Raw genomic sequence first — 26,885 nt, forward strand, 5'->3', positions numbered from 1 at the left:
TCTCAAGAAAAAAGAGTTTCAATAAGTTTTTTAATTTACCTCAACTAAAATTCTGTTACAAAAAGTTCTAGTAATTTAAAATATACCATAAATATATTATATATCTTTTTATTATATATATATATATATTTTTTTTGTCATTTGACTCATGGAAATAGTTAACTTATTGTAAGGAAAGCATTTTTAATGTCTCAAGTGACCCACTAATTATTATTATTATTAGTTAATATAGTTCGTTTAAAAAAAAATCATTAATATAGTTTGATTTATTTATACATAATAGTTTTTAAGTAAACAATAGAACTAGTTTTTTTTTTTTTTTCTCAGCAAAAAAAGAACTAGTTTTTTTTTTTTTTCAAGTTTAGCTCATATTGAAATAATTACTTGTGTGATTTGTCAAACATCCCTTAAGGCTTAACAACACCTATGCATTAAGGAATTGATAATGGGGAGTAACTAATATTCAAATTTTATTTTTCAATTCTTTAAAAAATAATTCTAAGAATAATTTTATATTTACAACAAGCGAGCAAGTATTTGAATCCTAAATGTTTCTCTTGAAAACATCAAAAAGTGTCTACCAATTGAACACAAGGCTATTGGCCAGCCCATATGAAGCAATGATTAATAATAATAATAATAATAATAATAATAATAATAATAAAGAAGAAGAAGAATTTTCCATCATATATACCATAATCTATTGCAACTAAGAAAAAATCCACTTTTCCGTAGGAATGAGATTCTTATCAAATTAGAAATTTCCCAGTATTTTCTATAGAAAAAAGCATCCTCTCTCTATTTTAAATGAATCAATTTCATTGTTCAGTTAAATTTTACAAATTTAGAGGTGTACCCTATGTCATGTCATTTGAAATTAGTATAAACACTAAAGAGTTTTTTTTTTTTTTTTTAAGAGAAGAACACTATTAGATATGAGAGGTAAAATCTTAACTATGATTTGGACCTCTCCATCCTATTCCTCGTCTAGGGCCAGCATGTAAACGTCAAATTTCCATGTCAAAGAGAAGCAAGGGTGAATAGCATAAACTCGTAACTGAAGTTCATAACTTTCTGTTTATTTTGTAGTAGTAACATCAAAACTGCATTGATAATGGAGGACCATTTTATTTTCAAGTACAATGCTGAATTATATTAACTCATGTAGCTAATGTGGTTGGTTCACAGCCATCATGTACACAGGCCAACACATCCCTGTAGTCCCTTGAAATGGTGAAGGAATCATATACCTTTCCATCACTGCTCCTTTTGTACTCAAAAAGAAGGGATGAGTGGTTGAATGCAGTCAGTTTACCAAAACCGTAGTTAGAATCTCTGAAAAGACTCCAACTGGTCTGCACTGGCCCAAGATCAGTTAAGTGGCTTCCTCCTCCTCCAACAACTATATTGATTGTTCCATTCACAGTACCTGAGTAGTGAGATCTTTCTGTATTCACGCACTGATTCTGCATCAGACACATATAAACATTAAGCATATCAGAATATTAGCCAAGTTATCAAAAATTGGTGTGACAATTGGAGCAAGTACAACAGATATGGCTTGAAAGGTTATCAAGAACTTGTTCTGTAATAGAGTTAAGCATTAGGCAATATTTAAAACAAAACTAAATATATATATAATTTCAGTTTGAAAAATAGAGAAATCTCTGGTAAAAGAAAGCAAATTTATTTGATATTCATAGTACAATACTAAACATCAGAACGTATTTACAGGGAACCTAGCCTAACCCTTTTCTGATCCTAGTAGAACTAGGTTACTTGTCCTGAAAACACAGGATTTTTAAGCAAAAGCTATGTCACCAATTGTGAGAAGCACCAAACCTGAGCATTTTCCTAACATTATTTTTCCACCAAAATAAAAGGATGAAAAAGCCCCAAAGAATTTCCCAAACTTATTGGTGTACTTACATGGTCTTCAAAACCATCATATCACTATCATTAATATCTAGATCAGATGGTACTGAAATGTATGGTTGCTTTGAAAACCTATGCACAGCACACAAAATTCCAAATATTACTACTAACTCTAAGCCTAAGGAGTAGCCCTTTACTACCAGCTTAGGGTCCAAATGTTCTCAGGACTTTTCTTTGGAAGCGATTAAGGAACACATAATTGCCATTCACAGCCTTAAAGTATGGTGTGAAGTTCATGCAGTTGTATAATGTTGATATTAATCCTCAAAGACTTGATGGAAAGGATAATGCACCTACATTAATCTTGTCCATACCTGGTAAATGGGGCATGTTCTCTCATAGTTATGGATGTGGCCAAAGAATACAATGTCCACTTTGTACTTCTGCCAGAGCTTTTGCAAGCTTTCCCTTCCCATGGGCTCTCCATATGAGCCATCCTTCCAATATGAGGAGGAATAACCTAGAACTCGATGAGCAGCAAAGATCAACCAGGGCTGTTTCTGCCTATCAGCTGATGCAAGACATTTTTCGATGAACTTGTACTGCTCAGAACCCTCCCTCCAATCATGTTCACTATCAGCTATGCAGAAGTGGAACATGCCATAATCAGTTGAATACCTGTAAAGACCAGTCAACAAGATTTTCAAAGGGATGTTTGGAGACATTGATGTTCCACATTGCAAGCACAGTGTAGTACTTAAAAAGCTTATAAAAACTGGCACTTAAAAAGTAGTTTCACTTTCTCTATGAATTTTCTGAAATCAATTACAAGGCTCGAGGTGATTAACTATCAAGGAACTTGGTTTGTTATGTTGGATAGACTCACATGCCATATGTAAATGTATGTCATAATGCCATGTCCTGATTAACTAGAACTAGACAACCTACTTGCTCATTGTTTGGTACGTCTTAACAATTCTTTTGGTCATTAGCCATGCCATTTCTTCTGCCCAGATACCATACCTCTAAGTTCTTTTTGTAGAAATTTAAGCTAATTTAAGTTGGATAGTTGACTCATATTTATTCTTTCTAAAATATTTCTCCAAATTGCACCCATTAAAACTCAGAGAGAGTTCACATTACTTACTAAAACTTAGTAACTGTTGGAAGAGTTCATACTACTTACCAAAACTTAGCTCTGTTCTCAGCAGGAACATAAAACATGGTCTCTGCAAGAACACCACATTCACCACCTGAATCATTAGAGTCGTAGAAGGATCCTGTCCCTGGTACATCACGTTCATGATTGCCACTGTAGGAGTACAAAATGTAAATTCAAAAAGATAGTTCAAACTTATAACAGTATTATACATGCAAAGGAAAGAACATTGCAGGCATGCGAACCTTCCAATCATATATGGTACAGATGATGCAATGGGCTCGACCTGTGAAGTGAACTGATCCCACTGTGAGATGTATCCATTTGCATATGGGAGATCTCCAATGTGAAAAACTATGTCAATGTTATTTAAGTCATTGACGAGTTGATCTGTGGTATTGAGTGACCCTGGCTGATAATTACTGTACTCATTTGAACCATCACGTTCAGCCTGAAACATGTGACACAAAAATGTTAATCTCCTTGTTTACAAGTGGAAAAGAGTGTAATGTTTACCTAACTAGCTATAAGGAAGAGCTTATTGTCATAGGACCGCAATTTTAATGATGTAAACTACCTTTATAGTCCATTCAACATTCTCTATGTAGTGAATACTTGATAGTTACAAGAGAGTATACTAATATGAAAAACAAAACAAAAATCATGAATGTCTTGAAGATCTATCAAACCAAAGGAAGAGGAACCGCTAGTAAGAAGAGATTTAGAGGAGCAGCTATAGTGCATATGTGATTATCAATTACCAGGATTTCATGTTTTCTGATTGCATAGGGCAAGCAATTGTTATTCTATCTGTTCACAATTAGATATTATTCACTCACCGAATGCTATAAATAATGACTGTTATTTTAGTTTAACTCATAATTGTTTTTAGTTGATTTACTAGGCATAGTAAGGAAGATGTCCCTTGATGCATGTTTTTTCACCCTTCATTTGTAATAAGTTTAGAAATCTGGTGGAAAGAATATAATTTATTAACTTTCACTAAAAGTATCAAGAGAATTTGGAACAAGAATTAAACTTTAGTAGTAGAGGAGAGCTCATTACTCACTGATAATACTTTCTACAACTCATTTTTCTTAATATTACCTTTCCCATGTCACCGAATATTACAACACGCTGTAATGAGTCCTCCCCTGGATATGGAGATGATTTGAAATAATAAGACTTGCTCCAGATAAGTGAACCATTAAATAGCCTATGACCAAGCTTGTATGTGTACCTGAATAAAAAATAATCATCAGAATCTTAATCAGAATTATCTAAGCACTTCCATGAAATAGTTTGTAGTTAAGGTGTTTACGGTGTGTTTGGCCACAATTCCTTTAAGAAACTTGTATGAATGAAACCAGGATCACGCCAACCAACTGTCCTTGCTGGTGGAGCTGTAGAAAGAAGATATCAACTTTGTTAGTATGATGTTATCTCCCTCCTTAATATTATACTCAGTCAACCTGTCAATAACAGATCACTGAACAAGTTAAAGAAGTAGATAATGCCAAGGTCAATTAAACTCATTCAGGGAATCACCAAAGTGTCCTTTAGATAACCAGGGCATTAACAGTTTAACAAATTCTTAAGGACGAAAATAGGAGCACAATCAAGCCACAACTGTGATATATAAAGTCATGCATGGAAGGATTTTCAATATGATACCTTACAAGAGCTTGCTAGGGGAACTGGTTCTCCATTTGAAAGGAAAAAATCAAGAAAGGTGAAGAATTAAAGCTTTTCTCTAGAACAATGGATTACATTGATGATCACAATCATCACAATAACATAATTAGAGGAGGAAATAGATCATACCACACATTGCATTTCGAGAAAAGGTCAATGTTCCAGCAGGCGATTGAGTTTGAGATTCTCCCTTAAGACCCCACTCAACAAAAGGCACAGCCTCATTTATGTTATAGCCGCTTGTCCAGGTTACTGTCATCTGCATAACAGCAAAATGATGTGTTACTGGCATGTTATAGCCTCTTGTCCAGGTTCCAATTGATATTATTTGGATTAGTGTTCAATAATTTAATTAGGAGGAATTAATATCCAGATGTCCATGAAAAGTAAAAAGGGGAAAAAAAAAACCATAATTTGTACTTACTTCATTCCAAGACTTTCCTTGAGAGAGGCGAGGATAAAGAGGTGCTTTTGGATTAGCAAAAGTTACGATATTTGAAACTGCCAACAGTTTTGGCTGCAATACAGCAACACAAACTTAGTCTACACTTAAAGTATCCTTGGTTTTTATGAATCATTTAGGCTTGAGAATTAAAAGAAACAAAGTAATTGCGCCAGGACAACACAAACAACTTGTAAGAAGTAATTATCACCATATGAAGCTTTAAACAATAAGAATAAAATTGACTACAAAGCAACAAATAACAGGAAGTCAAGGACTAACATTTGATAAACCACCTGAGAATAATGCAAATGAGAAATCAGCCCGCTGGTTAATTAATTGAAATTTTAAAGTTGCGTTCCCTGTCGTTGTATACCCAGCACTGGAATCATTGGCAAACTTGTACTGAAAATGAAAAAAATTATTATGAAATTCGTTAGATGAGTTAAATTCAAATGGTTCATAATTTATTTGAGTTCAGCATAATCCATAATGCAATAATACATACCTTTAATGGGGCTGAGCATATATATGGAGCCTGCTGCCTTGGCTCATCATCATCTGGGCAGGAAGATGAGCTGCAATAATAGAATGACTTATTCAATCCACAAGCTCATACTCAGATAAAAAAAATCCTACAATACATGCCTTCATCAACAATGACATGCATGATTATGGTTCTATAACCCAAATAACAAGGATTCCAAACAGCCAAACTATGTACAAAAAATCAGCAAGGAAATTCTTATGAGGCAAGCATTAATGAAAACATTACTTGAAATTTGCAGGAGAAAAAACTGCAACCCAATCATCTTGAGAAGGTTCAGGGTGTTCTAGTTCCACTGTTACCCACTGAGAATCTTCCCCCTGCATGAAAATCCATCAGACATCACCATCACATCAGCTTTTTAAAACACAGAGATGTAGCTTTGGGGAAACATATGATCCAGCTACTCATATGGATATGGTTACTATAGACATCACTCCCTCATGACAAACCAGGGAGAGCAATAATTATCTCATGCATCCAGCATATGTATCATATCTCTCAAACCAAGTGGAACATACAGACCTACATGTGAGAGAAATGCAAATGCCAGATGCACAAGATACCTTCTTCAAGGAGAGAGGCCTATGCTTTAAATTAGTGGGATCTATTTCTAAACCATATCTCAAGTCAGTATATAATTAGTTAATTACAAAGAGAAAGAGGCTTAAATGAAAGCTAATAGTCATACAGCAGATGTAACTGATTCAAGTTCAAATGTTTATATACGGAAGTAGTTATAATGAATAAATGTAATAATATCATAAGAATTTAGCTTTGTACTATGATATGAACATAACATATCAACCTATTTTAATGATCTAAACAATTCTGATAAGATTGATATGGTATTGGATTTTTATAATCATTCCTTTGAACATTTTACCCTCAATTCAATTTTTAAATCAAGAAAGAGAAATTTAGAGAGAGAAGCAGAGATGATAAGACCAAAAAGTGTTCTCTTGTAAAATATTTGTCCATTTTCAGTTTTTTTTTTTTTTTTGTTTGTTCATAAAGTTGCTTTTATTGTTTCCTATCATTTCTCAAATAACCAATCAAGAACTTTATAAAGTCAACAAATGTAAACCTCTTTATTCCAAGTTCCATGTGACTCAACAGAACCCAAAATTTCATATCATAGTACCATCAAAGCAACTCATAGAACTACACACATTGAATGAACATGAAAAGAAAAGAAAAATTCATCAGTGTCACCTTGGTACCAAGAAGGACAGGTTCCACTTTGATAGATGCATTCTCGTGAAGCGCATAGAGAGCCCTGTGGATGGCAATCTTGGATAGCGGCTGTTCACCAACTCCATGTCTACCATGAGCTGCAACACAATACACCAGAAACGACAGTATCAAGGGAACTTTCAAGGACAGAAAGCTCTCCATAGTTTTACGTGACAAAAGCTGTCCAAACCTCAATGTTCAACAATGAAGTCTCAGCCATCATATGTATGTATGTAGTCAACCTATAGTTGTTGTATAGTACATATTCTATTAATTGCTTCCAAGAAAATTAATCTTCATTTATTTTGACATGTGAGAAATTTTTTTATTGGGGAGAACTACAAGTCTATGTGAGAGTCATCTTGCTTTTCCCTTTCTTAAGGAGTGATTGTGATTGTGATTGAATTTAATGAATTGGCGTGTTGAATTTTCTGAGTGACTGATAAGGCAATTGGTGTTCTTTCTTGTGTTCAGACCAAAGACAGAAAGTAACCAAAAAAAAAGGTTAGATATGTATAATATTTTTCAAAATTGCTGACATGAATTGTGATTGATGCATAACAAATGTATTATCAGGTGTGAACACATGCGAAAGTGATGCTATTCCAGTCAAAATTGATCATGTCAACGGTTTTGAAAAAAATTGTGAAAAATTTTATGTATCTAACATTGCTCAAAAAGTCAACGTTTCATGATTGTAACTTCTATATCTTTATGTGGCATCCAAGTTTATATAATGCCTTCCTTTCGTTTCATAATTGAGGTGGGTAAATGTGTCCACAAGTGTTACACAACTCATATTGTTAAATCATCAATTGTTTGGTTAACGAAGCAATAATTTGGCTGGTGATTTTGATAAAGGTCTCCTCCTTAAGAGTTTGACTCTATTTCTACACCTATTAACATAAGCAAGTCTAATTATTGATTAAACAAAACAATGCAAAACTACTTGAGGTCAGCCACATGAATAAAGTGTGGCATTAAACATGTTGACTCAGAATCTTTTAGACAATTTCATCTGGGGTTGGGTCAACATTTATGGCTCTCTAGTATTGCAGGACTTGGAACTAGTAGCTCCACCTTGGTTAAACTCAACCGAGGTTTGACTAATGTATTGGTTTTACTTCTATATATTATGGTCTATAGGCTATAGAGCTAATAGAGAGAAATAAATAGCATTAGCAAATTTATGGTCAAGAGAGACCTAATTCAAATCAGGTTGATGGAGGATGGTATATTCTACGCATCTAAATGGATCAATGACTTTAATTTCACAACCTTCAAATTGTTAAATTGTTGTTGATTCTCATTTGGTCTCGGTCTATTACTTATATCACTTTTTAGTATTGTTTACAATTTTTTTTTTTTTTTTTTTTATAAAAGTATTGTTTACAACTTGTCACTCAAATGTTATGAAAAAATAATTGAAAAAAAATTATAACATTAAATTTCTTGCTTAAAAATACTTTGGATTACATGCTCTAAAGGCAATTGTTTTTTGATTGTGTCTAACACCTTAAAAATACCTTTCTTAAATTTTTTTTTTCAACCGCTAAGAATACTCATTCTATCACAAATACAAGATTCAAAATCCAATTTTATTTTCTCATAATTGCCTATGTTTTCCTATCAGCCAAACATGGAGTGTAGTCTTGAAAAAACTAAAATAAGATGCAAGATTACATAGAAGTGAGGAGTCCGTACCATTTCAAAATTTAATTTAATAAGTCTGAGTTCTAATCAGGGAGCACAGAAGCCACCGAATGGGGTCATTTGTGGAAAGGAGAAGACATTTAAGGGCGTTTTGGTAAATGGCGTTTTAAATTGGAGGGGCAGAAAAGGTATTAAAATAAATTTGGGCCATTTCTCGATTTATACATGTCCTCCTTGCGCAGGGCATGTTAATCTTCTCTGTATCGTTCCAATTTTATCGAATGTCCACAGTAAATTACTCTTTCCTTACACTTTATAAACTCTTTAGCTGCTTTCTAAGTAAACGATGTGGGACTCGACCCTCGAGGTATTGTACCACATGCGCTGCTTTTCCATTTCTTCACTATTAGTCGTGGTGGGCGCACGGTTGATGTGGCTTGAAACTTGGGAACACATCACACAGAGTACACTTAATTGTTTACAGTATTTTAGATGTGCTACGCTTAAATTCATATACTTGGTTGCATGGATGAATTTTTTGTTGTTGAGGATAATTAAATTTAAAGCAACCAAGAAGGAGTTATTTTAGAACTATAACTTTTATTCCATAATTTTTAATGTGATCGATTGTAAGTGTAAGCCTATTACTTTCATATGAATCTACCAATTTTTTTCTATGCACAATATCAAGAAAAGCACATATAATGACAGTGAGTTTATGCATATAAACCAATAAATCATTGAGAATTATGTTTTCATTTGATTGCTCATAATTGAGTATTTATTAGTCCTTTACCTATGCGCGCCTTATGCCCTTAATAAGAATACTTGTTAACAAGACCCTTTGTAATAAAATTTTCCTTAAATTTAGTATCTTCCTTATATATTTTAGGTGCATCAATTTTCAAAACCTAATATTAGATTTAGATCAGACTAGGTTTGAAGAAGAAACACAAATTTGCCAATGAAAGTCCCCTGTCTCAGGGTGTGCATGTCATGAATATTGAGGAATAATTTGACATCAAACGCCATGAAAAAGAGTCCAATGTTATGTCAAAAACTTAGGAACAGTTTCATCTCTTTGCAGCGTCCAAAAGCCAACATGACACTTAGACCCTGGTGAAAATATGAGCATGATTTTTGGGTTATACCGTTATAGGCTTCTAGCTTGTCAATACAGGGGTAAGAATGAATATTTGCATACCATAATCTATTGGACACCAAAAAAAACTTTCATTTTTCCCTGGGAATGAGATGCTTGTCAATTAAAGTGATGTTAGGAATGTTACAAAAATTTGGCCACCAATCATGAAAAAATTCCCTAACAGTATTGTGTAAAGCAAGCATGTCATGTACACTACAAACTCCCATGTTTAATAAAAGAAGCAAAGATGAATACCATAAATCTATATTTATATACTTCTAAAAGTTGAAGCATAGCATTTAATGTTGCTATGCTCATATTACACCACCTCATTCGCCACCTCATTTACTACATAATTATTCTTATTCTTATTTAATTTTTATTCCTAAATTTTTTTGACAATATTAAATGTATAAATATTTTTTTGAAAAGATATTAAATATATAAGTAGATTGACTTTACACATTCATCTTGGGAGGTTTTAACTTTATATATAACCTTGCCTTTACAAAACCATCTTGGACGGTTTTAACTTTATACATAACTTTGTCTTTACACATTTATCTACTTTAATTTAGATAATTATAACTAAGCAATAAAATCAATGAAGAATCTAAAACCAAAAACAATGTGTATACATGTCTATCTATACTATTATATAATAATGGAAGCTTTAAAAAAAAATTACAAATTAAGCTCTTTTTGTACCACGTCATTAAAAGCCTTTTTTATTTTTTGCAATTTTTACTTTGTTCAACCTTTCATCTTCTTCAACTATTGTCTTCTTAGTTCAATTTTTATCTTCTCCAATCATTGGCTTCTTAAATTTTTCATTCAATTTCCTTTATAAATTTTTAAATTTTCTTTATCATATCTTCATAAATTCTACCATTTCACTTTTGTGAACCTTTCATCTTCTTCCACCCTTCCTCTTCCAACTTGATTTTCTTATAAATTTATTTTTACTTCATTTCCAACTCTCTTCCCTATTCCTTCCAAGTTGTTCATGGCAAAAAGGTCAATACTCTCTCTCTCTCTCTCTCTCTCTCTCTCTCTCTCTCTCTCTCTCTCTCTCTCTCTCTCTCTCTCTCTATGAATTTTTTTTATTGTTTAACCACTTTCATTTTTCCCCTACTAATGGTTCTTTTTGTTATTGTTGACACTTCACATTTGTTTCCCTTTTTGGCAAATTTGTATCAACTTTTATGCATATTTAGTTATTTTGGTATTCCAATTCCCAATCCCAATTTTTTTCTTTATCCCATTATGTTGATTTGATTTAGGTTAATAACTAGTTGTTTTGCAAGTTAGAATTTGATTTTTTTAGTAATCCAATTAGATGTTAAACTATGAGACTTTACTGAGTACGTTTTGATTATTTTTTAATCACTTTGGATGAACAAAATTGTAGTTTTTGTAAAGAAAGTACTCTTAATAATTGTATAAGAAATACTCTATAATGTCACTTATTTAGATAAAAGCAAAGGTTAATTAAATGGAAATAATTGGATGAGTTACATATTTTAGCTTTTGCAATTGTATCTTCATTATTACTGTTGTTGTTGATGTGGTTGTTGTTGTTGTTGTTGTTGTTGTTGTTGTTGTTGTTGTTATAAACAACAAATTATTTTCCTAATCGATCAAATTGATTATTGTCAAGCAATGATTGATATGACATTTTGTTTTTTTTGCAAAGCATCTTCATATAGGTGTGTTTTGATTCAATGTATTTTCAAGGATGTGTTGAGATAAGTAATGTATTCAAAAAGAGATATTATGATTATGCTTTGTATACTTTAAAAGAGATAGATTGATTTGGGATTAAAGATAACGTTAAAATAGGATGCTACAAGTTGAAATTTTTTACCGGTGGGAAAAATCTATTTTCCTCATTCTTTTCTAATTGTCAAAATTGGAAAATTTTAATCCACACTATAATATGGATTATAATATGAGTAGATGAAAATCTTAATATAAAAATAAAGTAAAAAGTTTATATGATTTTTTTTATTTATAGGGAACACACCAAATTCATTACTTTAAAAAAAAAAAAAAAAAAAAAAAAAAAAGACCCTTGCCCTTTGTTGTCTTGGTAAACAGTTATATAAAAAAGAAAATTTCTTAGTTAATAGTTTAATACATTTAAAATGAAATTCTCTTATGAGAGATTAGTCCTAATATATAATTTTATGAATATTTTTAAAAAATTATATATTATATTTAATTTCAAAATAATCAGATATTACCTGGCATCACGCGGGTTGCAATTGGTTCATAACTAAAATTCAAGATCCCCTTATTTATTTGGTATTAATAACTATAACAACACGACTGCATTGATAACGGAGGACCATTTTCTTTTCAAGTACATTGCTAAATTACATTAATTCATAAGGCTAATGTGGTTGGTTCACAGCCATCATGTACACATGCTAACACATCCCTGTAGTCCCTTGAAATGGGGAATTGATCATATAGCCACCATTAAGGAATTGACAATGGGGAGTAACTAATATTCAATTTCTTTTTTCCAATTCCTTAAAAAAAATTTGTAAGAATAATTTGATAATTATAACAAGTGAATGAAGATTTGAATCTTAAATGTCTCTCTTGGAAACATCAAAAAGTGCCTACCAATTGAGAATAAGGCCTACGACCAGCTCATATGAAGCAATGATAAAATATATATATATATATATATATATAATAATAATAGTAAATAAATAAGAAAAGAGAGATTTCTGAGCTTTGGGCCATCAATACATAGGTTAGAATGAATATTTTCCATCATACATACCATAATCTATTGCAACTAAGAAAAATGCCACTTTTCCTTAGGAATGAGATTTTTATCAAATTGAAAATTTCCCAATATTTTCTGTAGAAAAAATCATCCTCTCTCCATTTAAAATGAGTCCATTTCATTGTTCAGTTAAATTTCCAAAATCAAGAGGTGTACCCTATCTCATGTCATTTGAAATTAGTATATACACTATTAGGCATGAGGAATACAAATCTTCTGTACCATTTTTTGTGTTCTACTTTATGTTCCACCAATCACAATTTGTTATGTATTTGTTTAACATTTCTTATAAAATAGCCAAAATATAAAATGGAAAAAATAAACACATGACAAGTTGTAATTGATAAAACATAAAGTGAAACACAAAATGTGGTACAGAGGATTTGTATTCAGATATGAGAGGCAAAATCTTAACTACAAATTTCCATGTCAAAGAGAAGCAAAGATGAATAATATAAACTCATAACTGAAGTTCATAACTTCCTGTTTATTTTGAAGTAGTAATACTAAAACTGCAATGATAATGGAGGACCATTTTATTTTCAAGTACAATGCTGAATTATATTAACTCATGTAGCTAATGTGGTTGGTTCACAGCCATCATGTACACATGCTAACACATCCCTGTAGTCCCTTGAAATGGTGAAGGAATCATATACCTCACCATCACTGCTCCTTTTGTATTCAAAGAGAAGGGATGAGTGGTTGAATGCAGTGAGTTTGCCAAAACCAAAGTCAGAAACTTTGTATATACTCCAATCGATTTTTAATGGTGAATATGAATTTAACTGATACCCTCCTGCTCCTACAACTATATGGATTGTTCCATTCACCGTGCCTGAATAGTGAGATTTTTCTGTATTCACACAGCGATTCTGGATAACACACATAAACACTAAGTGAGTTAGAAATAAAACGATAGCCAAGTGATCAGAGCTTCATGTGACACTAAGAATGAGTATGACATATATGGCTAAAAAGATACTTAACAACTGATCATTTAATTTGACATGTCAACCAATTGAGCTATAATGCTATTGGCAACTTATCCTTTAATTGAATTAAGCATTTGGTATGCTATAACAAAATATATTTACAATTAATGATGCTTCATATGTGATACCAAAATATACTTGGTATGCTATAACAAGCAATAAATTGTACACTTAATACCAAATCAATCATTAATTCTAGCAATTAATTTTTGGCTAAAATGCAAAACTGACCTTCTAAGTTTCTTCATATTTCATTTTAGTTCTCTAATTTTACTTTTGTTCATTTTAGTTTTCTAACTTTCAAGTTTATTCAATTAAGGTTTTTCCATCCATTTTTGTTATATGTTGTGGTTAATTTTTCAATTTTTTAGATTTATCTTCAATTTTTTTAATTAAAAAATTCAATTAATGATTGAAAAATATTTTCCAATTTTTTTTTTCAAAAAATTTTAACAAAAGTTTAACGAAAGGCCGTAATTAAATAAATCTGAAATTTAGAATATTAAAATGAATGAAAGCAAAGATATTAGAAGACTAAAATGAAATCTTAAGAAACTAGGAGGATCAATTTTGCATTTTAGCCTTAATTTTTCTACTCTATCATAGTGGTCATGTCATCCACTTGTTTCCAACTCTTTCTCTCTCCTTTTTATACTATTCTTCTCTTTATTAATTTTCCAACTTTGTCACAGTTCCTCCAACATTTCCCCCTCTCTTTTTTACATTTTGTATCTCTCCACAACTCTCTCCCTTATTATTACTCCATTCCTTCCTCTTTCTTTTAATTTGGCTCTTCTTCTCCCCATATTCTTATTATAAACTAGTTGAGTTCCCGCATGATGTGCGATACAACTTATTATTAGTTTTCTCCAATATTTCAATAAGTTGTACAAAAAATCTTGTAACTTAACTGATTGGCACCTCAATTTTTAATAGAAACATTCAGAATGTAGATCCCCACCCCCAACTATCGATGTATAAAAAAGATATTTCAATAAATTTCATTGTAAAAAATTGTAATTTTTAGTTATTTTATATATAGATAAAATAGAAATACATTAAGAGTAGTATAGTGATTTGATCATACTATATGTGTGTGTGTGTGAGTGTTTACAAATTGAAAATTGAATGATATAATAGCTAATATAGATAGGCATGTTTCATGCCTACTAAAAAATGCATATATCCTTCGATTATTTTTTTTACATTCTTGATTGTGTGTTACTAAAAAAAATTTCCCTTTTTTGTTGGATATGGTTTCAATTGTTGCAAAAACAACTAAATTTGAGTAAAAATGTCATATTTCAAATCAATTGTTTCTCACATAAAAAAAAACCAATTGTTTCTCATATAAATCTTAGAAAAATGATATTAAAATTTTATTATGCTTAAAATAATTAATATAACAAAATAAACATATTTATATTATATTAGTAGTCTTTTTAATTACATAGAATACATACTAAAGTGTTAGTTCCACACACACAGGCGCGCGCGCACACACACACAAAGGAGTTAGAAAATTTAAAGGATTAAGATTAGTTTTAGTGAATTCACAATTATTTTTTTTTATGGCTTTTGTGACAATTGTTGTCAAAGCAATTAAACATAAGTAAGAATGTCATATTCAAAATTTATTATTATTATTCCAACTAAAAATTATTTTCTATATAGAGTTTATAAAAATAATCATATAAATTCATTTAATATAAATAATTAATGCACAACAATCGATAATTAATATATGCATTTGCCCTATTGGTTAATTTAATGAACTAATACTTTAATATAAATGCAAACTTTGTTAAGATAGAAAACTAAATAAAGAGAATTTCAAGGAATGTGCCCACATGACACAACCTCATACTCTCCAATATAAGGTCTTTGCTTATATGTATATATAATTAATATATGCATTTACCCTATTGGTTAATTTAATGAACTAATACTTTAATATAAATGCAAATTTTGTTAACATAGAAAACTAAATAAAGAGAATTTCAAGAAATGTGCCCACAAAACACAACCTCATACTCTCCAATATAAGGTCTTTGCACGTGTGTATATATATATATATATATATATATATATTGATTTGTTGTTCTATCCCCCATTCAATCCATATTTTTCCCGCACAAAAAATGATTCTCTTTCTCTCTGACATCGGCTAGAATTAGTAAGTAGCTCATAACTACCACCCTGAGCTTAGATGCCAACATTGTCAGCACTTTGGAAGCGGTTAAGGAATATATTATTGCAATTCATAGGCTTAGGATATAGTAACATCATTATTTTATTGTTTTGTTTAATAATTTGATGGTTAAAGGGTAAGAAATCTTCATTCATGTTATCCATACCTGGTAAATGGGGCATGTTCTCTCATAATTATGAACATGACCATAGAATGCAATGTCCACTTTGTACTTCTGCCAGAGCTTTTGCAAGCTCTCCTTTCCCATAGTCTCCCCATATGAGCCATCCTTCCAATAATCGGAGGAATAACCAAGAACACGATGAGCTGCAAAAATCAACCATGGTTGTTTCTGCCTATCAGCTGATGCAAGACATTTCTGCCTATCAGCTGATGGTTGTTACTTGCATGTGATCACTTCTCTCATTTGCATAGTTAATATAGCTTTTTTTTTTTTTTTTTTTGATAAGAAGTTAATATAGCTTTAGGTGCATGCTAAGATCAGCTTTTGTCTCCTAAAGTAAGTAAATTTGATGCATCATGCATGTAAAGCAAGTGAATCACGCCTACATTAAATGTGCTAGAATTGCTTCATGGTCTTTGCCGAAGTTGTTGATTTCCTTGTTGCATGGCTTCTTGCTTGCTTGCCGACTCTTTGGTATTGCTTTGCTCTATATATATTGAGTTTGTTATTCAGAAGTGGTGTGGCGGAGCTGAAAAATGTGAGCCAGTGGTGTGGCAAAATGAAGGGGCTTGTTGGGGGGTTGTGCAGAGAAGAGAAAACTTCTCTTTGTACCAGGTGCAACCCCAAACTTTGTATTGAGTCCCAAACCTTTGTATTGAGAGAGAACTTTGAATATGTGTGAGAGAATAATTTAGGTGTATTTGGGTGTGGGCATTATGAGAGTGCCATTACAAATTTTTTATTCTTTCACATTTGTTAGTGAAATTTGTTCTGTCACCGCCCGTGGATGTAGGCTAAAAGTTAAACCACGAAAATTCTTAATGTTCTTTCCTGTGTGTGTTTGTGTCTATTTTCTTGTCAAGTTTTTTTTGTTTCCATTCCTATCACATATTTGGTGATATCTTTCAAAGGTCCAGAATATTTTCCCGATCAATCTTGTGAGGGAGTGCTATCTAGAGGCACTTCCTAGGACAATTTGGTAATAGAGCTTCCGCTATTTACAACATTCTCAGGGTGTAAATGTCATGAATACAGTGGAATGATTTGACATCAAACGCCATGAAAAAGAGTCCAATGCTATGTCAAACACTTAGGAACAGTTTCATCTCTATGCAGCGTCCAAAAGCCAACATGACACTTAGACACTGGTGAAAATATAAGCATGATTTTTGGGTTCTAGGCTTCTAACTTGTCAATACATGGGTAAGAAAGAATATTTGCATACCATAATCTATTGGACAACCAGAAAAACTTTCATTTTGCCCTAGGAATGAGATGCTTGTCAATTAGAGTGATGTTAATGTTACAAAAGTTTGGTCATTAATCATGAAAAAATTCCCTAACAGTATTGTGTAGGGAAGCATGTTATGTACACTACAAAATCCCATGTTTAAGAGAAGCAGAGATGAATACCATAAATTCATAACTAAAATTCAAGATCTCCTTATTTATTTTGTATTAATAACAATAACAACACAACTGCATCGATAATGGAGGACCATTTTCTTTTCAAGTACATTGCTGAATTACCTTAATTCATAAGGCTAATGTGGTTGGTTCACAGCCATCATGTACACATGCTAACACATCCCTGTAGTCCCTTGAAATGGTGAACTGATCATATACCTCTCCATCACTACTCCTTTTGTATTCAAAGAGAAGGGATGAGTGGTTGAATGCAGTGAGTTTTCCAAAACCAAAGTCAGAAACTTTGTAAATACTCCAATCGGTTTGTAGTGGCGAATGTGAATTTAACTGATACCCTCCAGCTCCTACAACTATATTGATCGTTCCATTCACCGTGCCTGAATAGTGAGATTTTTCTGTATTCACACAACGATTCTGGATAACACACATAAGCACTGAGTGAGTTAGAATGATAGTCAAGTGATTAGAACTTCATGTGACAATGACATAAAAAAGGAAGCATAGCAATTAATTTTGTTATCTTTGTGTCACATCATCCACCTATTTCCAACACTTACGCTTTCTTTTTTTTTACTCTTCTTCTCCTTCTTAATTTTTCACCTTACAGTTACACTTCCTCCAACCTTTCTCCCTCTGTTTTACCTTTTATATCTTCCCACTACTCTCTACCTTACTCTTCCTTCATCACTTCCTCTATCTTTTAATTTGGCTCTTCTTCTCCCTATCTTCTTACTATAAATTTGTTGCTCTCTCTTCCATTCAATCCATATTTTTCCCACACAAAAAATGATCTCTCTCTCTGACATCGGCTAGTATTAGTAAGTAGCTCATAACTACCACCTAGAGTTTAGATGCCAACATTGTCAGCACTTTGGCTGCGGTTAAGGAATATATTATTGCAATTCATAGGCTTAGGATATAGTGCAAAATTTAAGCATGTGTAACATTATCTTTTTTATTTATTTAATAATTTGATGGTTAAAGGGTAAGAAATCTTCGTTCATATTATCCATACCTGGTAAATGGGGCAGGTTCTCTCATAATTATGAACATGACCATAGAATGCAATGTCCACTTTGTACTTCTGCCAGAGCTTTTGCAAGCTATCCCTTCCCATAGATTCCCCATATGAACCATCCTTCCAATATGCAGAGGAATAACCGAGAACACGATGAGCTGCAAAGATCAACCATGGTTGTTTCTGCCTATCCGCTGATGCAAGACATTTCTCTATAAATTTGTGCTGTTCAGAGCCCTCCCTCCAATCATGTTCACTGTCAGCTATACAGAAGTGGAACATGCCATAATCGGTTGAATACCTGGAGAGATTGATATATTACTATTTGTCCCAAAAAGTTAAAACGGCTAAGAAATTGTGAATTTAATCTTTTAACTATTATTCTAACACTCCTCTCCTGAGTGGATCTAGACTCCTCCTAAATAAGTGTTACCCAACACATGGGCTTTTTCACCTTTTAAAGGAGGAGTATAGATAGAGTTAGAATTTAGGTCACCTATTTTGATAAAATAATAAACCATCACTTGTCCCAGAAACTTATACTATTAGAAAATGGTAAATTTAATCATTTAATTATCATTCTAACAGAGCTTATCAATCAACAACATTTTCAAATAGCAAGCATAGAGTAATCAACTGGAACTAAACTACTTGCACAATGTTTGGCACACTTTGAAAATTCCTGTTGACATTAACCCCATTTTTCTTTTGCATAGTTAAGTGCAGCTAATTTCAGCTTGTAAAATTATGAGCCAATTTAAGTTCAACACTCAGCTCAAGTACTCAACCCTTGAGTACCAACTCTTACTGTTTTATCTTTCAGATCTCTTACTTAGAGAAACCTAATATTACATGCCAAAATTGACTTACAGAATAGTTGGCATTACTTACCAAAACTTAGCTCTATTCTCAGCAGGAACATAAAACATGGTCTCAGCAAGCACACCACATTCACCACCTGAATCATTGGTTTCAAAGAAGGAGCTTGTCCCTGGTACATCACGTTCATGATTGCCACTGCAAGAGTTCTACACATCCATAAGATAGCACAAACTTATGCTTAAAACATAATAGATTGGAAGGAGCAAGAACATTGCAAGCGTGCAAACCTTGCAATCATATATGGTACAGTTGATGCAATGGGCTCAACCTGTGATGTGAACTGGTCCCACTGCGAGATATATCCATTTGCATATGTGATATCTCCAATGTGAAAAACTATGTCAATGTTGTCCAAGTCTTTGATGAGCTGATCTGTGGTATTAAGTGACCCTGGCTGAAAATTTGAGTACTCATTTGACCCATCCCGTTCAGCCTAAAACATGGGGACCAAATATAAAATTCACTTTTTACAAATGCTAGAAGATTGTAATATGTACCTGACAGGCTATATGGAACAATTAAATGTCATGTAACCACACATTTTGTGATGTAAACTGCCTTTATTGTCCATTCAACATTCTTTATGTAGTTGAATTTTTTTTTTTTAATACAAGATATAAATTCTACTCTAACCTAATCTAAGTGTATATGTGTGTGAAACTTCCTCCTGGAGACTTGAACTCGGCCCTTGCCCCTCACACCCCACAATCGCTTACACTTGTAGAATGACCATCTCACCAAGGGTGTGCGGTGGTTATGTAGTTGATACTTAATAGCGAATACGAGAGGGAATACACTTTATAATGTGAGAAATGGAGAAACCATGAATCTTTCCAAGATCTATTGACACCGAAGGAAAACAAACCACTAGTACGAAGAGATTTAGAGAAGCCGCTATAGTCCATTTTTTTTTCCTTCCATGTTTTTACACTAAATTTCTTAATTATAGATTATAAACTCATCAAATACTGGTAGTTATATTTAGTTTCACTCATGAATTGAGTATTGAAGAATTTACAATGCATAGTTTGGAAGATGCTGCTTGATGCATGTTGTTAACTATTGATATTAAAAATCTGAGGAAAGAGCAGATAAATTTATTAACTTCTATTTCAACTATCAAGAGAAATGCTTTAATATTCTTTTGATAACCAGAAATCATAATTAATACCTTTCCCATGTCACCAAATATTACAACACGCTGTAATGAGTCCTGCCCTGGATATGGTGATGACTTAAAATAATAAGACTTGCTCCAGATATAGGAACCATTAAATAACCTATGGCCAAGCTTGTATGTGTATCTGAATAAACAACCATCATCAGAGAGGCTTAAAAACAATGATCTAAGCACTTCTATGATATAAAGTTTGTTAGTTAAAGTGCTTACAGTGAGTTTGGCCACAAATCTTTTAAGAAGCTTGTATGAATGTAACCAGGATCGCGCCAACCAATTGTTCTAGCTGGTGGACCTGAAGAATGAAGAGTCCAACTTCATTAGTACTATGGTTTACAATTCTCATATTCTTGGGTGAATAGTTTTCCTTCTCAGGTCCACAGTGAGTTGCAGAAGCTTCAACTAATTTTTTAATAGTTTTCAAGTTCTTTTTATTAAGTAAAAGTTTGATACTTTATATTGAGTTTCTTTCTTTGTTTTGTTGAATATAATGCCAAGGCATAATGAACTCATTCACTAAATCACCAAAATGCCAATTAGATAAAAGAGCATTAGTAATAGCTTTACAATTATTTAAGGATGAAATAGGAGCACAATTGTGACATAAAAAAAACACACTCACACATAGCATGGCAGGATTTTCAACGTGACGCCTCATTTGACAACAAAAAATCAGGCAAGGTGAAGAAACAAAGCTTTTCTTAAGAACAATGGGTTACATTGATGATTAAAATCACCATAGTAACTAAATAAGAAGAGGACATAGATCATACCACACATGGCATTACGATGAAAAGTCAACGTTCCAGCAGGTGATTGAGTTTGAGATTCTCCCTTAAAACCCCACTCAACAAAAGGCACAGCATCAATAATGTTATAGCCGCTTGTCCAGGTTACTGCCATCTGCATAATAGCATAACCGTATTTTAGAAACATGTGAGTGCATGTATTCATACATCCGATAAAACAAATTGTTGAAAACATTGCTTCTTTATATTAAAGTATTTTGACCTCTTGCAGATTAAAAGGAAAAAGAATTTTGTAATCGGTTTGAAGACTTTATTTTGACTCCTCAAACGGACTTTCCTTCCAAGAACTTTTTTTTTTTACTCCATTAGATTAGTGATTCAAGAAGTTAGCTAGGTTTTGAGAATAAATATCCAGATGTCCATGAAAAGAAAAAGTATAATGAACTTACTTCATTCCAAGCTTTCGCTTGAGAGAGGCGAGGATAAAGTGGTGCCTTTGGATTTGCAAAAGTTACAGTATTTGAAACTGCCAAAAGTTTTGGCTGCAATACAGGTATACAAACTTAGTCTACAATTGAAGTGTCGTCAGCTTTTCTGAATGATTTAGGCTTGAGAATTAAAAGAAGTAAAGTAATTGCACCAAGACAATACCAGCATCTATGTGAGAACAAATATAATTTAAGCATTTGAAGCTTTGAACAATAAGAATAAAATTGAGTACGACTCAATAAAAAAACAGAAAGACAATGACTTACATTTGACAATCCACCTGAGAATAATGCAATTGAGAAATCTGCCCTCTGATTAATCAGTCGAAATTTTAAAGATGCTTTCCCTGTCTTCGTATACTCACCATTGGAATCATTAGCAAACTTAAACTGAAAATGGAAAACAATCATGATGAAATTAGTTAATACCTGGGCTAAATTCAAATGGGTCACAATTGACATGATTTTAATATTGGCTTGATTGCACTGATGCATAATTGCATACCTTTATTGGAGCTGAGCATATATGTGGAGCCTGTTGTTTTGGGTCATCACCAGGTGGGCAGGTAGATGAGCTGCCATTATAGGATGACTTCTTTATTACATAGGCTCTAAACTATAGATTAAAAAAAAAAAATCCTACAACATGCAGCCATCAACAATGATGTGCACAACAATGATTTATATAATAATTAAGACATTATTGCTAATTGATGCAGCCAACCTCCATTAATAAGGATTACAACTTTGTTGAGTTTAGTAGTGTTTTTGTAAATTTTAGTCTTACATGCAGTCAAACTAAGTAAAACAAACCAGAAAGGAAATTCAAAATAGCTGTCAATGCAAATATTACTTGAACTTTGCAGGCGAAAAAACTGCAACCCAATCATCTTCTGAGGGGTCAGGGCAATCAAGTTCCACTGTTATCCATTGAAAATCTTCCCCCTGCATATAAACCCATCAGATATTACTAATTCCCTATAACATCAACTATTTAGAACACACAGATTTAGCTTTGGGGAAACATATGATCCAGCTACTCGTATAGATATCACTATATGGTTACCTATAGACATCACCACCTCATGAAGAAACGGCAAGAGTCTCTTGCACTGTAAACAGTTGGGACCTGCTTATAAGCTATACCTCAACTCAATATATAATTATAGAGAGAAGAGACACTTGACTGATAGCTAATAGGCATGGATCAGATGAAACTGATCAGGTTCACATCCAATTACACATCTTTGAGTTTAAGTTCTACACAACCTAAAACAAAATGATATACATGAAAGTGTTTATAATTAATAAATGTAGTCTATCACATAAATCTAGCTTTGTATTTCTACAGACCATAATATATAGATTTGCTAACAGAGCCATGGAGGGGGGCGGACAGTTTGAAATTACACATAGATGTATTGCCACTATATATTCATGCTGAAAAAAGATGAATTACCCCTTTAAACCAGCAAGCAATTCAATTAATACACAATTTCATTCTTTTAGAAACCTTTTTGTATACAATTTTTTTAAATGAACTATTCTTTTTTACATGGGCAAAATGCACTGTTGGTCCCCGAGCCCATAAGAGATTTGAGTCTCTTAGATGACGTGTCTAAACTAAAAATTGACATGTTATCATTTCATTAGACACATTTATATCTATATATTACTAAAAGCTGAAGCGTAGCGTTTAATACTACTTTGCTCACGTTAAGCCACGTCAGCGTCCACGTCATTATCTTTTTTCTTTCCATTTTCTTATAATTATTTTTAATATTTTTTTATTTCATATTTATACTTCTCCAACCTTTCTTCCTCCCTTACCTTTTCATCTCCCTACTACTTCTCCAACCTCTCTCCTTCCCTCATCTTCTCATCTCCCCACTATCCTCTACATTAATATCATTCTTTATCTTTCCCTTCATCTTTCTTTATTTTTGTCTCTTCTTATTCACACCATCTTACTATAAATTTGATACTATCTCTTTCATTTTATGCATAGTTTTCTCTTTAAAAAAAAAAGGTTCTCTCTCTCTCTCTCTCTCTCTCTCTCACAAACACACACACACACACACACACACACAATTTTTGGGTGGATTTTTATTTTTTATTTTTCTTGCATCTTCGCTTTTGGTTAATAATTTTTTATATTCTTTAATCTACTTCAGGTTAATGCAATTCAGTTTTGTTTGTTTTTAATCGTTGTTTGTTTTTCCTCTTTTTGATTATTAAATGTTATCCTATTGCGTTATAAATTATTAAATATAGCATATAAATATATAATATTATTCTACTACATAGCATGATTTAGATAATTTAATTTGGTAGTTATTGTAATTTGATAGCATGATTTTTATAATGCTCAATTTAGATATTAAACTATGAGGCTTTAATCATTTTTGTTTATTTTTTAATCCTTTGTGGTGGACAAAGTACTCTTAATAATTGTATTAGAAGTACTCTATAATACCATTTATTTAGATAAAAACAAAGGTTGGCTAAAAAAAAATTATTGGATGAGAGACAAATTTTATCTTTCACAATTTTACTTTAATTACTATTATTATTATTTTACAACAATGCATATATAGAAATTTAATTCTTAGATTTTGCTAATAATTGTTTATTTGATAATATGCTTTGGGTGGACAAAATTACAATTTCTACTAAGAAAATAACCTTAGTAAATTATAAACAACAAATTGTTTTCCTAATTTGTCCAATTAATCATAGCTAAGTTTTATTAATTTTTTTAGTTACTTTTATCAGTGTTTTGGATTTTAGGCAGAAAAAATAAGTTTGAGAAAGTTTGTTTAAAACTAAAAGAATAATTTCCAAATTTTATATTCTTTTTAATTATTCACAAAATGTTATAAATAACTTTTATTAAAAATAAATATTTTCGTTAACTTGCCTTTTGAATTTCTAAGAAAAATTGTATTTTTTTTTTCAGTTTAGTACAACAAAAATTAAAATTTATGATTTATGATTGTTCCTATATTACATTTATGATTATTCTTATAATAAATAAAAATATAATTACAAAATACATTACTCTTTATTAAATTAGTTTAAGTTATATAAAAAAATTTAATAAAACCACTATAAAAATAATTATAATGCGCAACGCGCAGGTTCACGGCTAGTCAAGGACTAAAAACGATTCCTTTAAGTTTCTTAAGGGCTAAAAAAAAAGGTTCATTTTAAGTTATTAAGTACTAAAAGCAATCTCTTAAACTTCAGTGACCAAAATCACTCATGAGTTTAAAGTTTAAAGGAATAGTCTATTTTGACCTTTTAATAGTTTACCCTTTAAGTTGATCCTTGAATCGAGACTGAGTTGATAAGCTTAAAAAGTGCTCTTTAGTTAAGTCAGTGCTAAAAATTCTGGGTTCCCAATCTTTTCTGAAAGAACTAAACAATTGGACTTAAAGAATCAATCCAACAGACTCAAAAGAAATCAAAACTCAATACTACTGTTCCATCAAAGCCAACTCAAAAAACAACATAAGAGAATGAACGTGAACAAAAATACAATGTGTTACCTTGGTGCCAAGAAGGACTGGATCAGCTCTGAGGGAGGCATTAGCGTGAAATGCAAAGAGGGCCCTGTGGATGGCAATCTTGGACAGTGGCTGCACATCATCTATACCATCACCATGCACTACAACACAATTCACTAGTACTAGTAATAGCAATATCAAGGAAACTTTCAGGGACAGAAAGCTCTCCATAGTTTATGTGACCAAGCAGTACTCCAAACCTCAGAATTTAACAATGAAGTCTCAGCCAGCATATTTAGCAGTTTGGTATATTCTATCAAGTGGATTTATCTTTATGTAATAGGCCATGGCATGTAGTCTCTCTCCCTCTATCTTAAATAATCAATAAGTAAATTATACGAAGGTTCCAGCTAAGGGGGGCGCCTTAGAAAAGTTCTGACTTTTGATACCTCGAAATATAAGATAATAAAAAAATGGTAAAAAAAATCAGTTATTTTTACCAATGCCGGCATCTGTTAACTTTTTTATTAAACAAATTTCTATGTTGAAATTTCTGGGTGGCTTCGAACTATAGATGAGTCAACCTGATGTTGTGTCTTTCAGGGACAAAAAGCTGTTCATAGTCTGTGTGACCAAGTAGCCCAAACCTCAGAATTTAACAATGAAGTCTCAGCCCTCATTTTCAACAGTTTGGTATATTCTATCAAGTGGCTTAATGTAATGGGCCATGTAATCTCTCTCCCTCTCTTAAATTCAACGAATTGGTATGTTGAAATTTCTGGTTGGCTTCGAACTTTAAATGAGACAACTGCTGTTGCATCTTTTCTTTCATGCAAAAGACAGAAACGACGAAACAGTTACTAGTATTTCTTGACTTTAGATTTTTTTTTTTTTTTGGTCCTAAATCTAGATATTTTTGAGCGCGTCCTTGACTTTTACGCTACAAAGATTTATAATTTATGAGAACAAATTGGGTCCGGAACTGGCGTAAAACCAGTGTTTTACGCCAGCCAATGAGACCACGCCACGTCATTGATTCAATAAAACCAGTATTTCTTTTGCAAATTAAAAAAAAAAAAAAATCCAAACTTGTAAAAATCAGATCTACCAATGTGTCTTTGCTTTTTGAAGTACTTTCCTTTTTGTTTATTCACTTCTTCTTTTAAAACCAGTGTTCAGAGCCACCGATGGTTTCACGATTCCAAGGCAAAGCTAGAAAAAAAAAAGGAAAAATAAAACCATTTTTAAGACTCAAGAGCGAACTGAGTTTGTAACAGATCATTAGGTGCCCACACTACATCCAAAGGGCAAGGCCAGTTAGCATCAAGTCGAGACCATGGGTTGCCTTTCCCACTCCAATGCAAGAGACTCACTGGACTAGGATGCAAATCTCTACACAACCCATGAAAGTTGTCCCCACCAAGACCATGTTGCTTCCACTTGTAGTCTATTAGGGCTATGTTTCCAGCAAAAGCCAACATAAATGGTGGCAAAGAACCAGCTCATAGATCCACGTTCGCTTTTGGAGCTCCATCCATTTCACTATCTTTGTTTTGTAGTCACCGCTTCTCCACTGCTCAAGATACCAAAATACAGAAAACCCATAACAAATCAAGTTATTAACATCCCAAAAAAAATCCAAACCATCAATAATTCGAAATCTAAATGGGGAAAAAGGGCAAATTATTAAAAAACAAACATTGGAATCAG

General features: G+C 32.4%; 1 protein-coding gene and 1 non-coding gene across 5 annotated transcripts; both read right to left on the reverse strand.

The window, feature by feature from the left end:
* Nucleotides 1–1,009: 1,009 nt before the first annotated feature.
* On the reverse strand, nucleotides 1,010–25,464 carry LOC142631888 (putative inactive purple acid phosphatase 27). 4 transcript variants are annotated; one of them, XM_075806230.1, is made up of 12 exons: nucleotides 25,218–25,453; nucleotides 5,947–6,038; nucleotides 5,680–5,749; nucleotides 5,454–5,576; nucleotides 5,154–5,246; nucleotides 4,859–4,988; nucleotides 4,356–4,437; nucleotides 4,142–4,274; nucleotides 3,280–3,485; nucleotides 3,062–3,187; nucleotides 2,250–2,553; nucleotides 1,010–1,466 (listed from the first exon to the last, which is right to left on the reverse strand). In XM_075806230.1, exons 1-12 carry the CDS (start codon nucleotides 25,404–25,406, stop codon nucleotides 1,161–1,163), a joined length of 1,854 nt encoding a protein of 617 aa, XP_075662345.1. In that variant the 5' UTR covers nucleotides 25,407–25,453; the 3' UTR covers nucleotides 1,010–1,160. The 4 variants fall into 4 exon arrangements, with proteins under 4 accessions (XP_075662345.1, XP_075662347.1, XP_075662348.1 ...); XM_075806232.1 differs by lacking the exon at nucleotides 25,218–25,453 and adding an exon at nucleotides 6,934–7,158 and having other exon boundaries at nucleotides 1,011–1,466; XM_075806233.1 differs by lacking the exons at nucleotides 1,010–1,466; nucleotides 2,250–2,553; nucleotides 3,062–3,187; ... (6 more) ...; nucleotides 5,680–5,749; nucleotides 5,947–6,038 and adding exons at nucleotides 12,987–13,429; nucleotides 18,368–18,671; nucleotides 19,262–19,387; ... (6 more) ...; nucleotides 22,172–22,241; nucleotides 22,520–22,611 and having other exon boundaries at nucleotides 25,218–25,464.
* LOC142633178 (U6 spliceosomal RNA) lies at nucleotides 8,804–8,906 on the reverse strand. Its single transcript, XR_012843821.1, has one exon. It is a non-coding gene; the product is annotated as a U6 spliceosomal RNA (small nuclear RNA).
* Nucleotides 25,465–26,885: the final 1,421 nt, after the last annotated feature.

This window comes from Castanea sativa, chromosome 4, assembly GCF_040712315.1.
Source record: "Castanea sativa cultivar Marrone di Chiusa Pesio chromosome 4, ASM4071231v1".
NCBI lineage: Eukaryota > Viridiplantae > Streptophyta > Magnoliopsida > Fagales > Fagaceae > Castanea > Castanea sativa.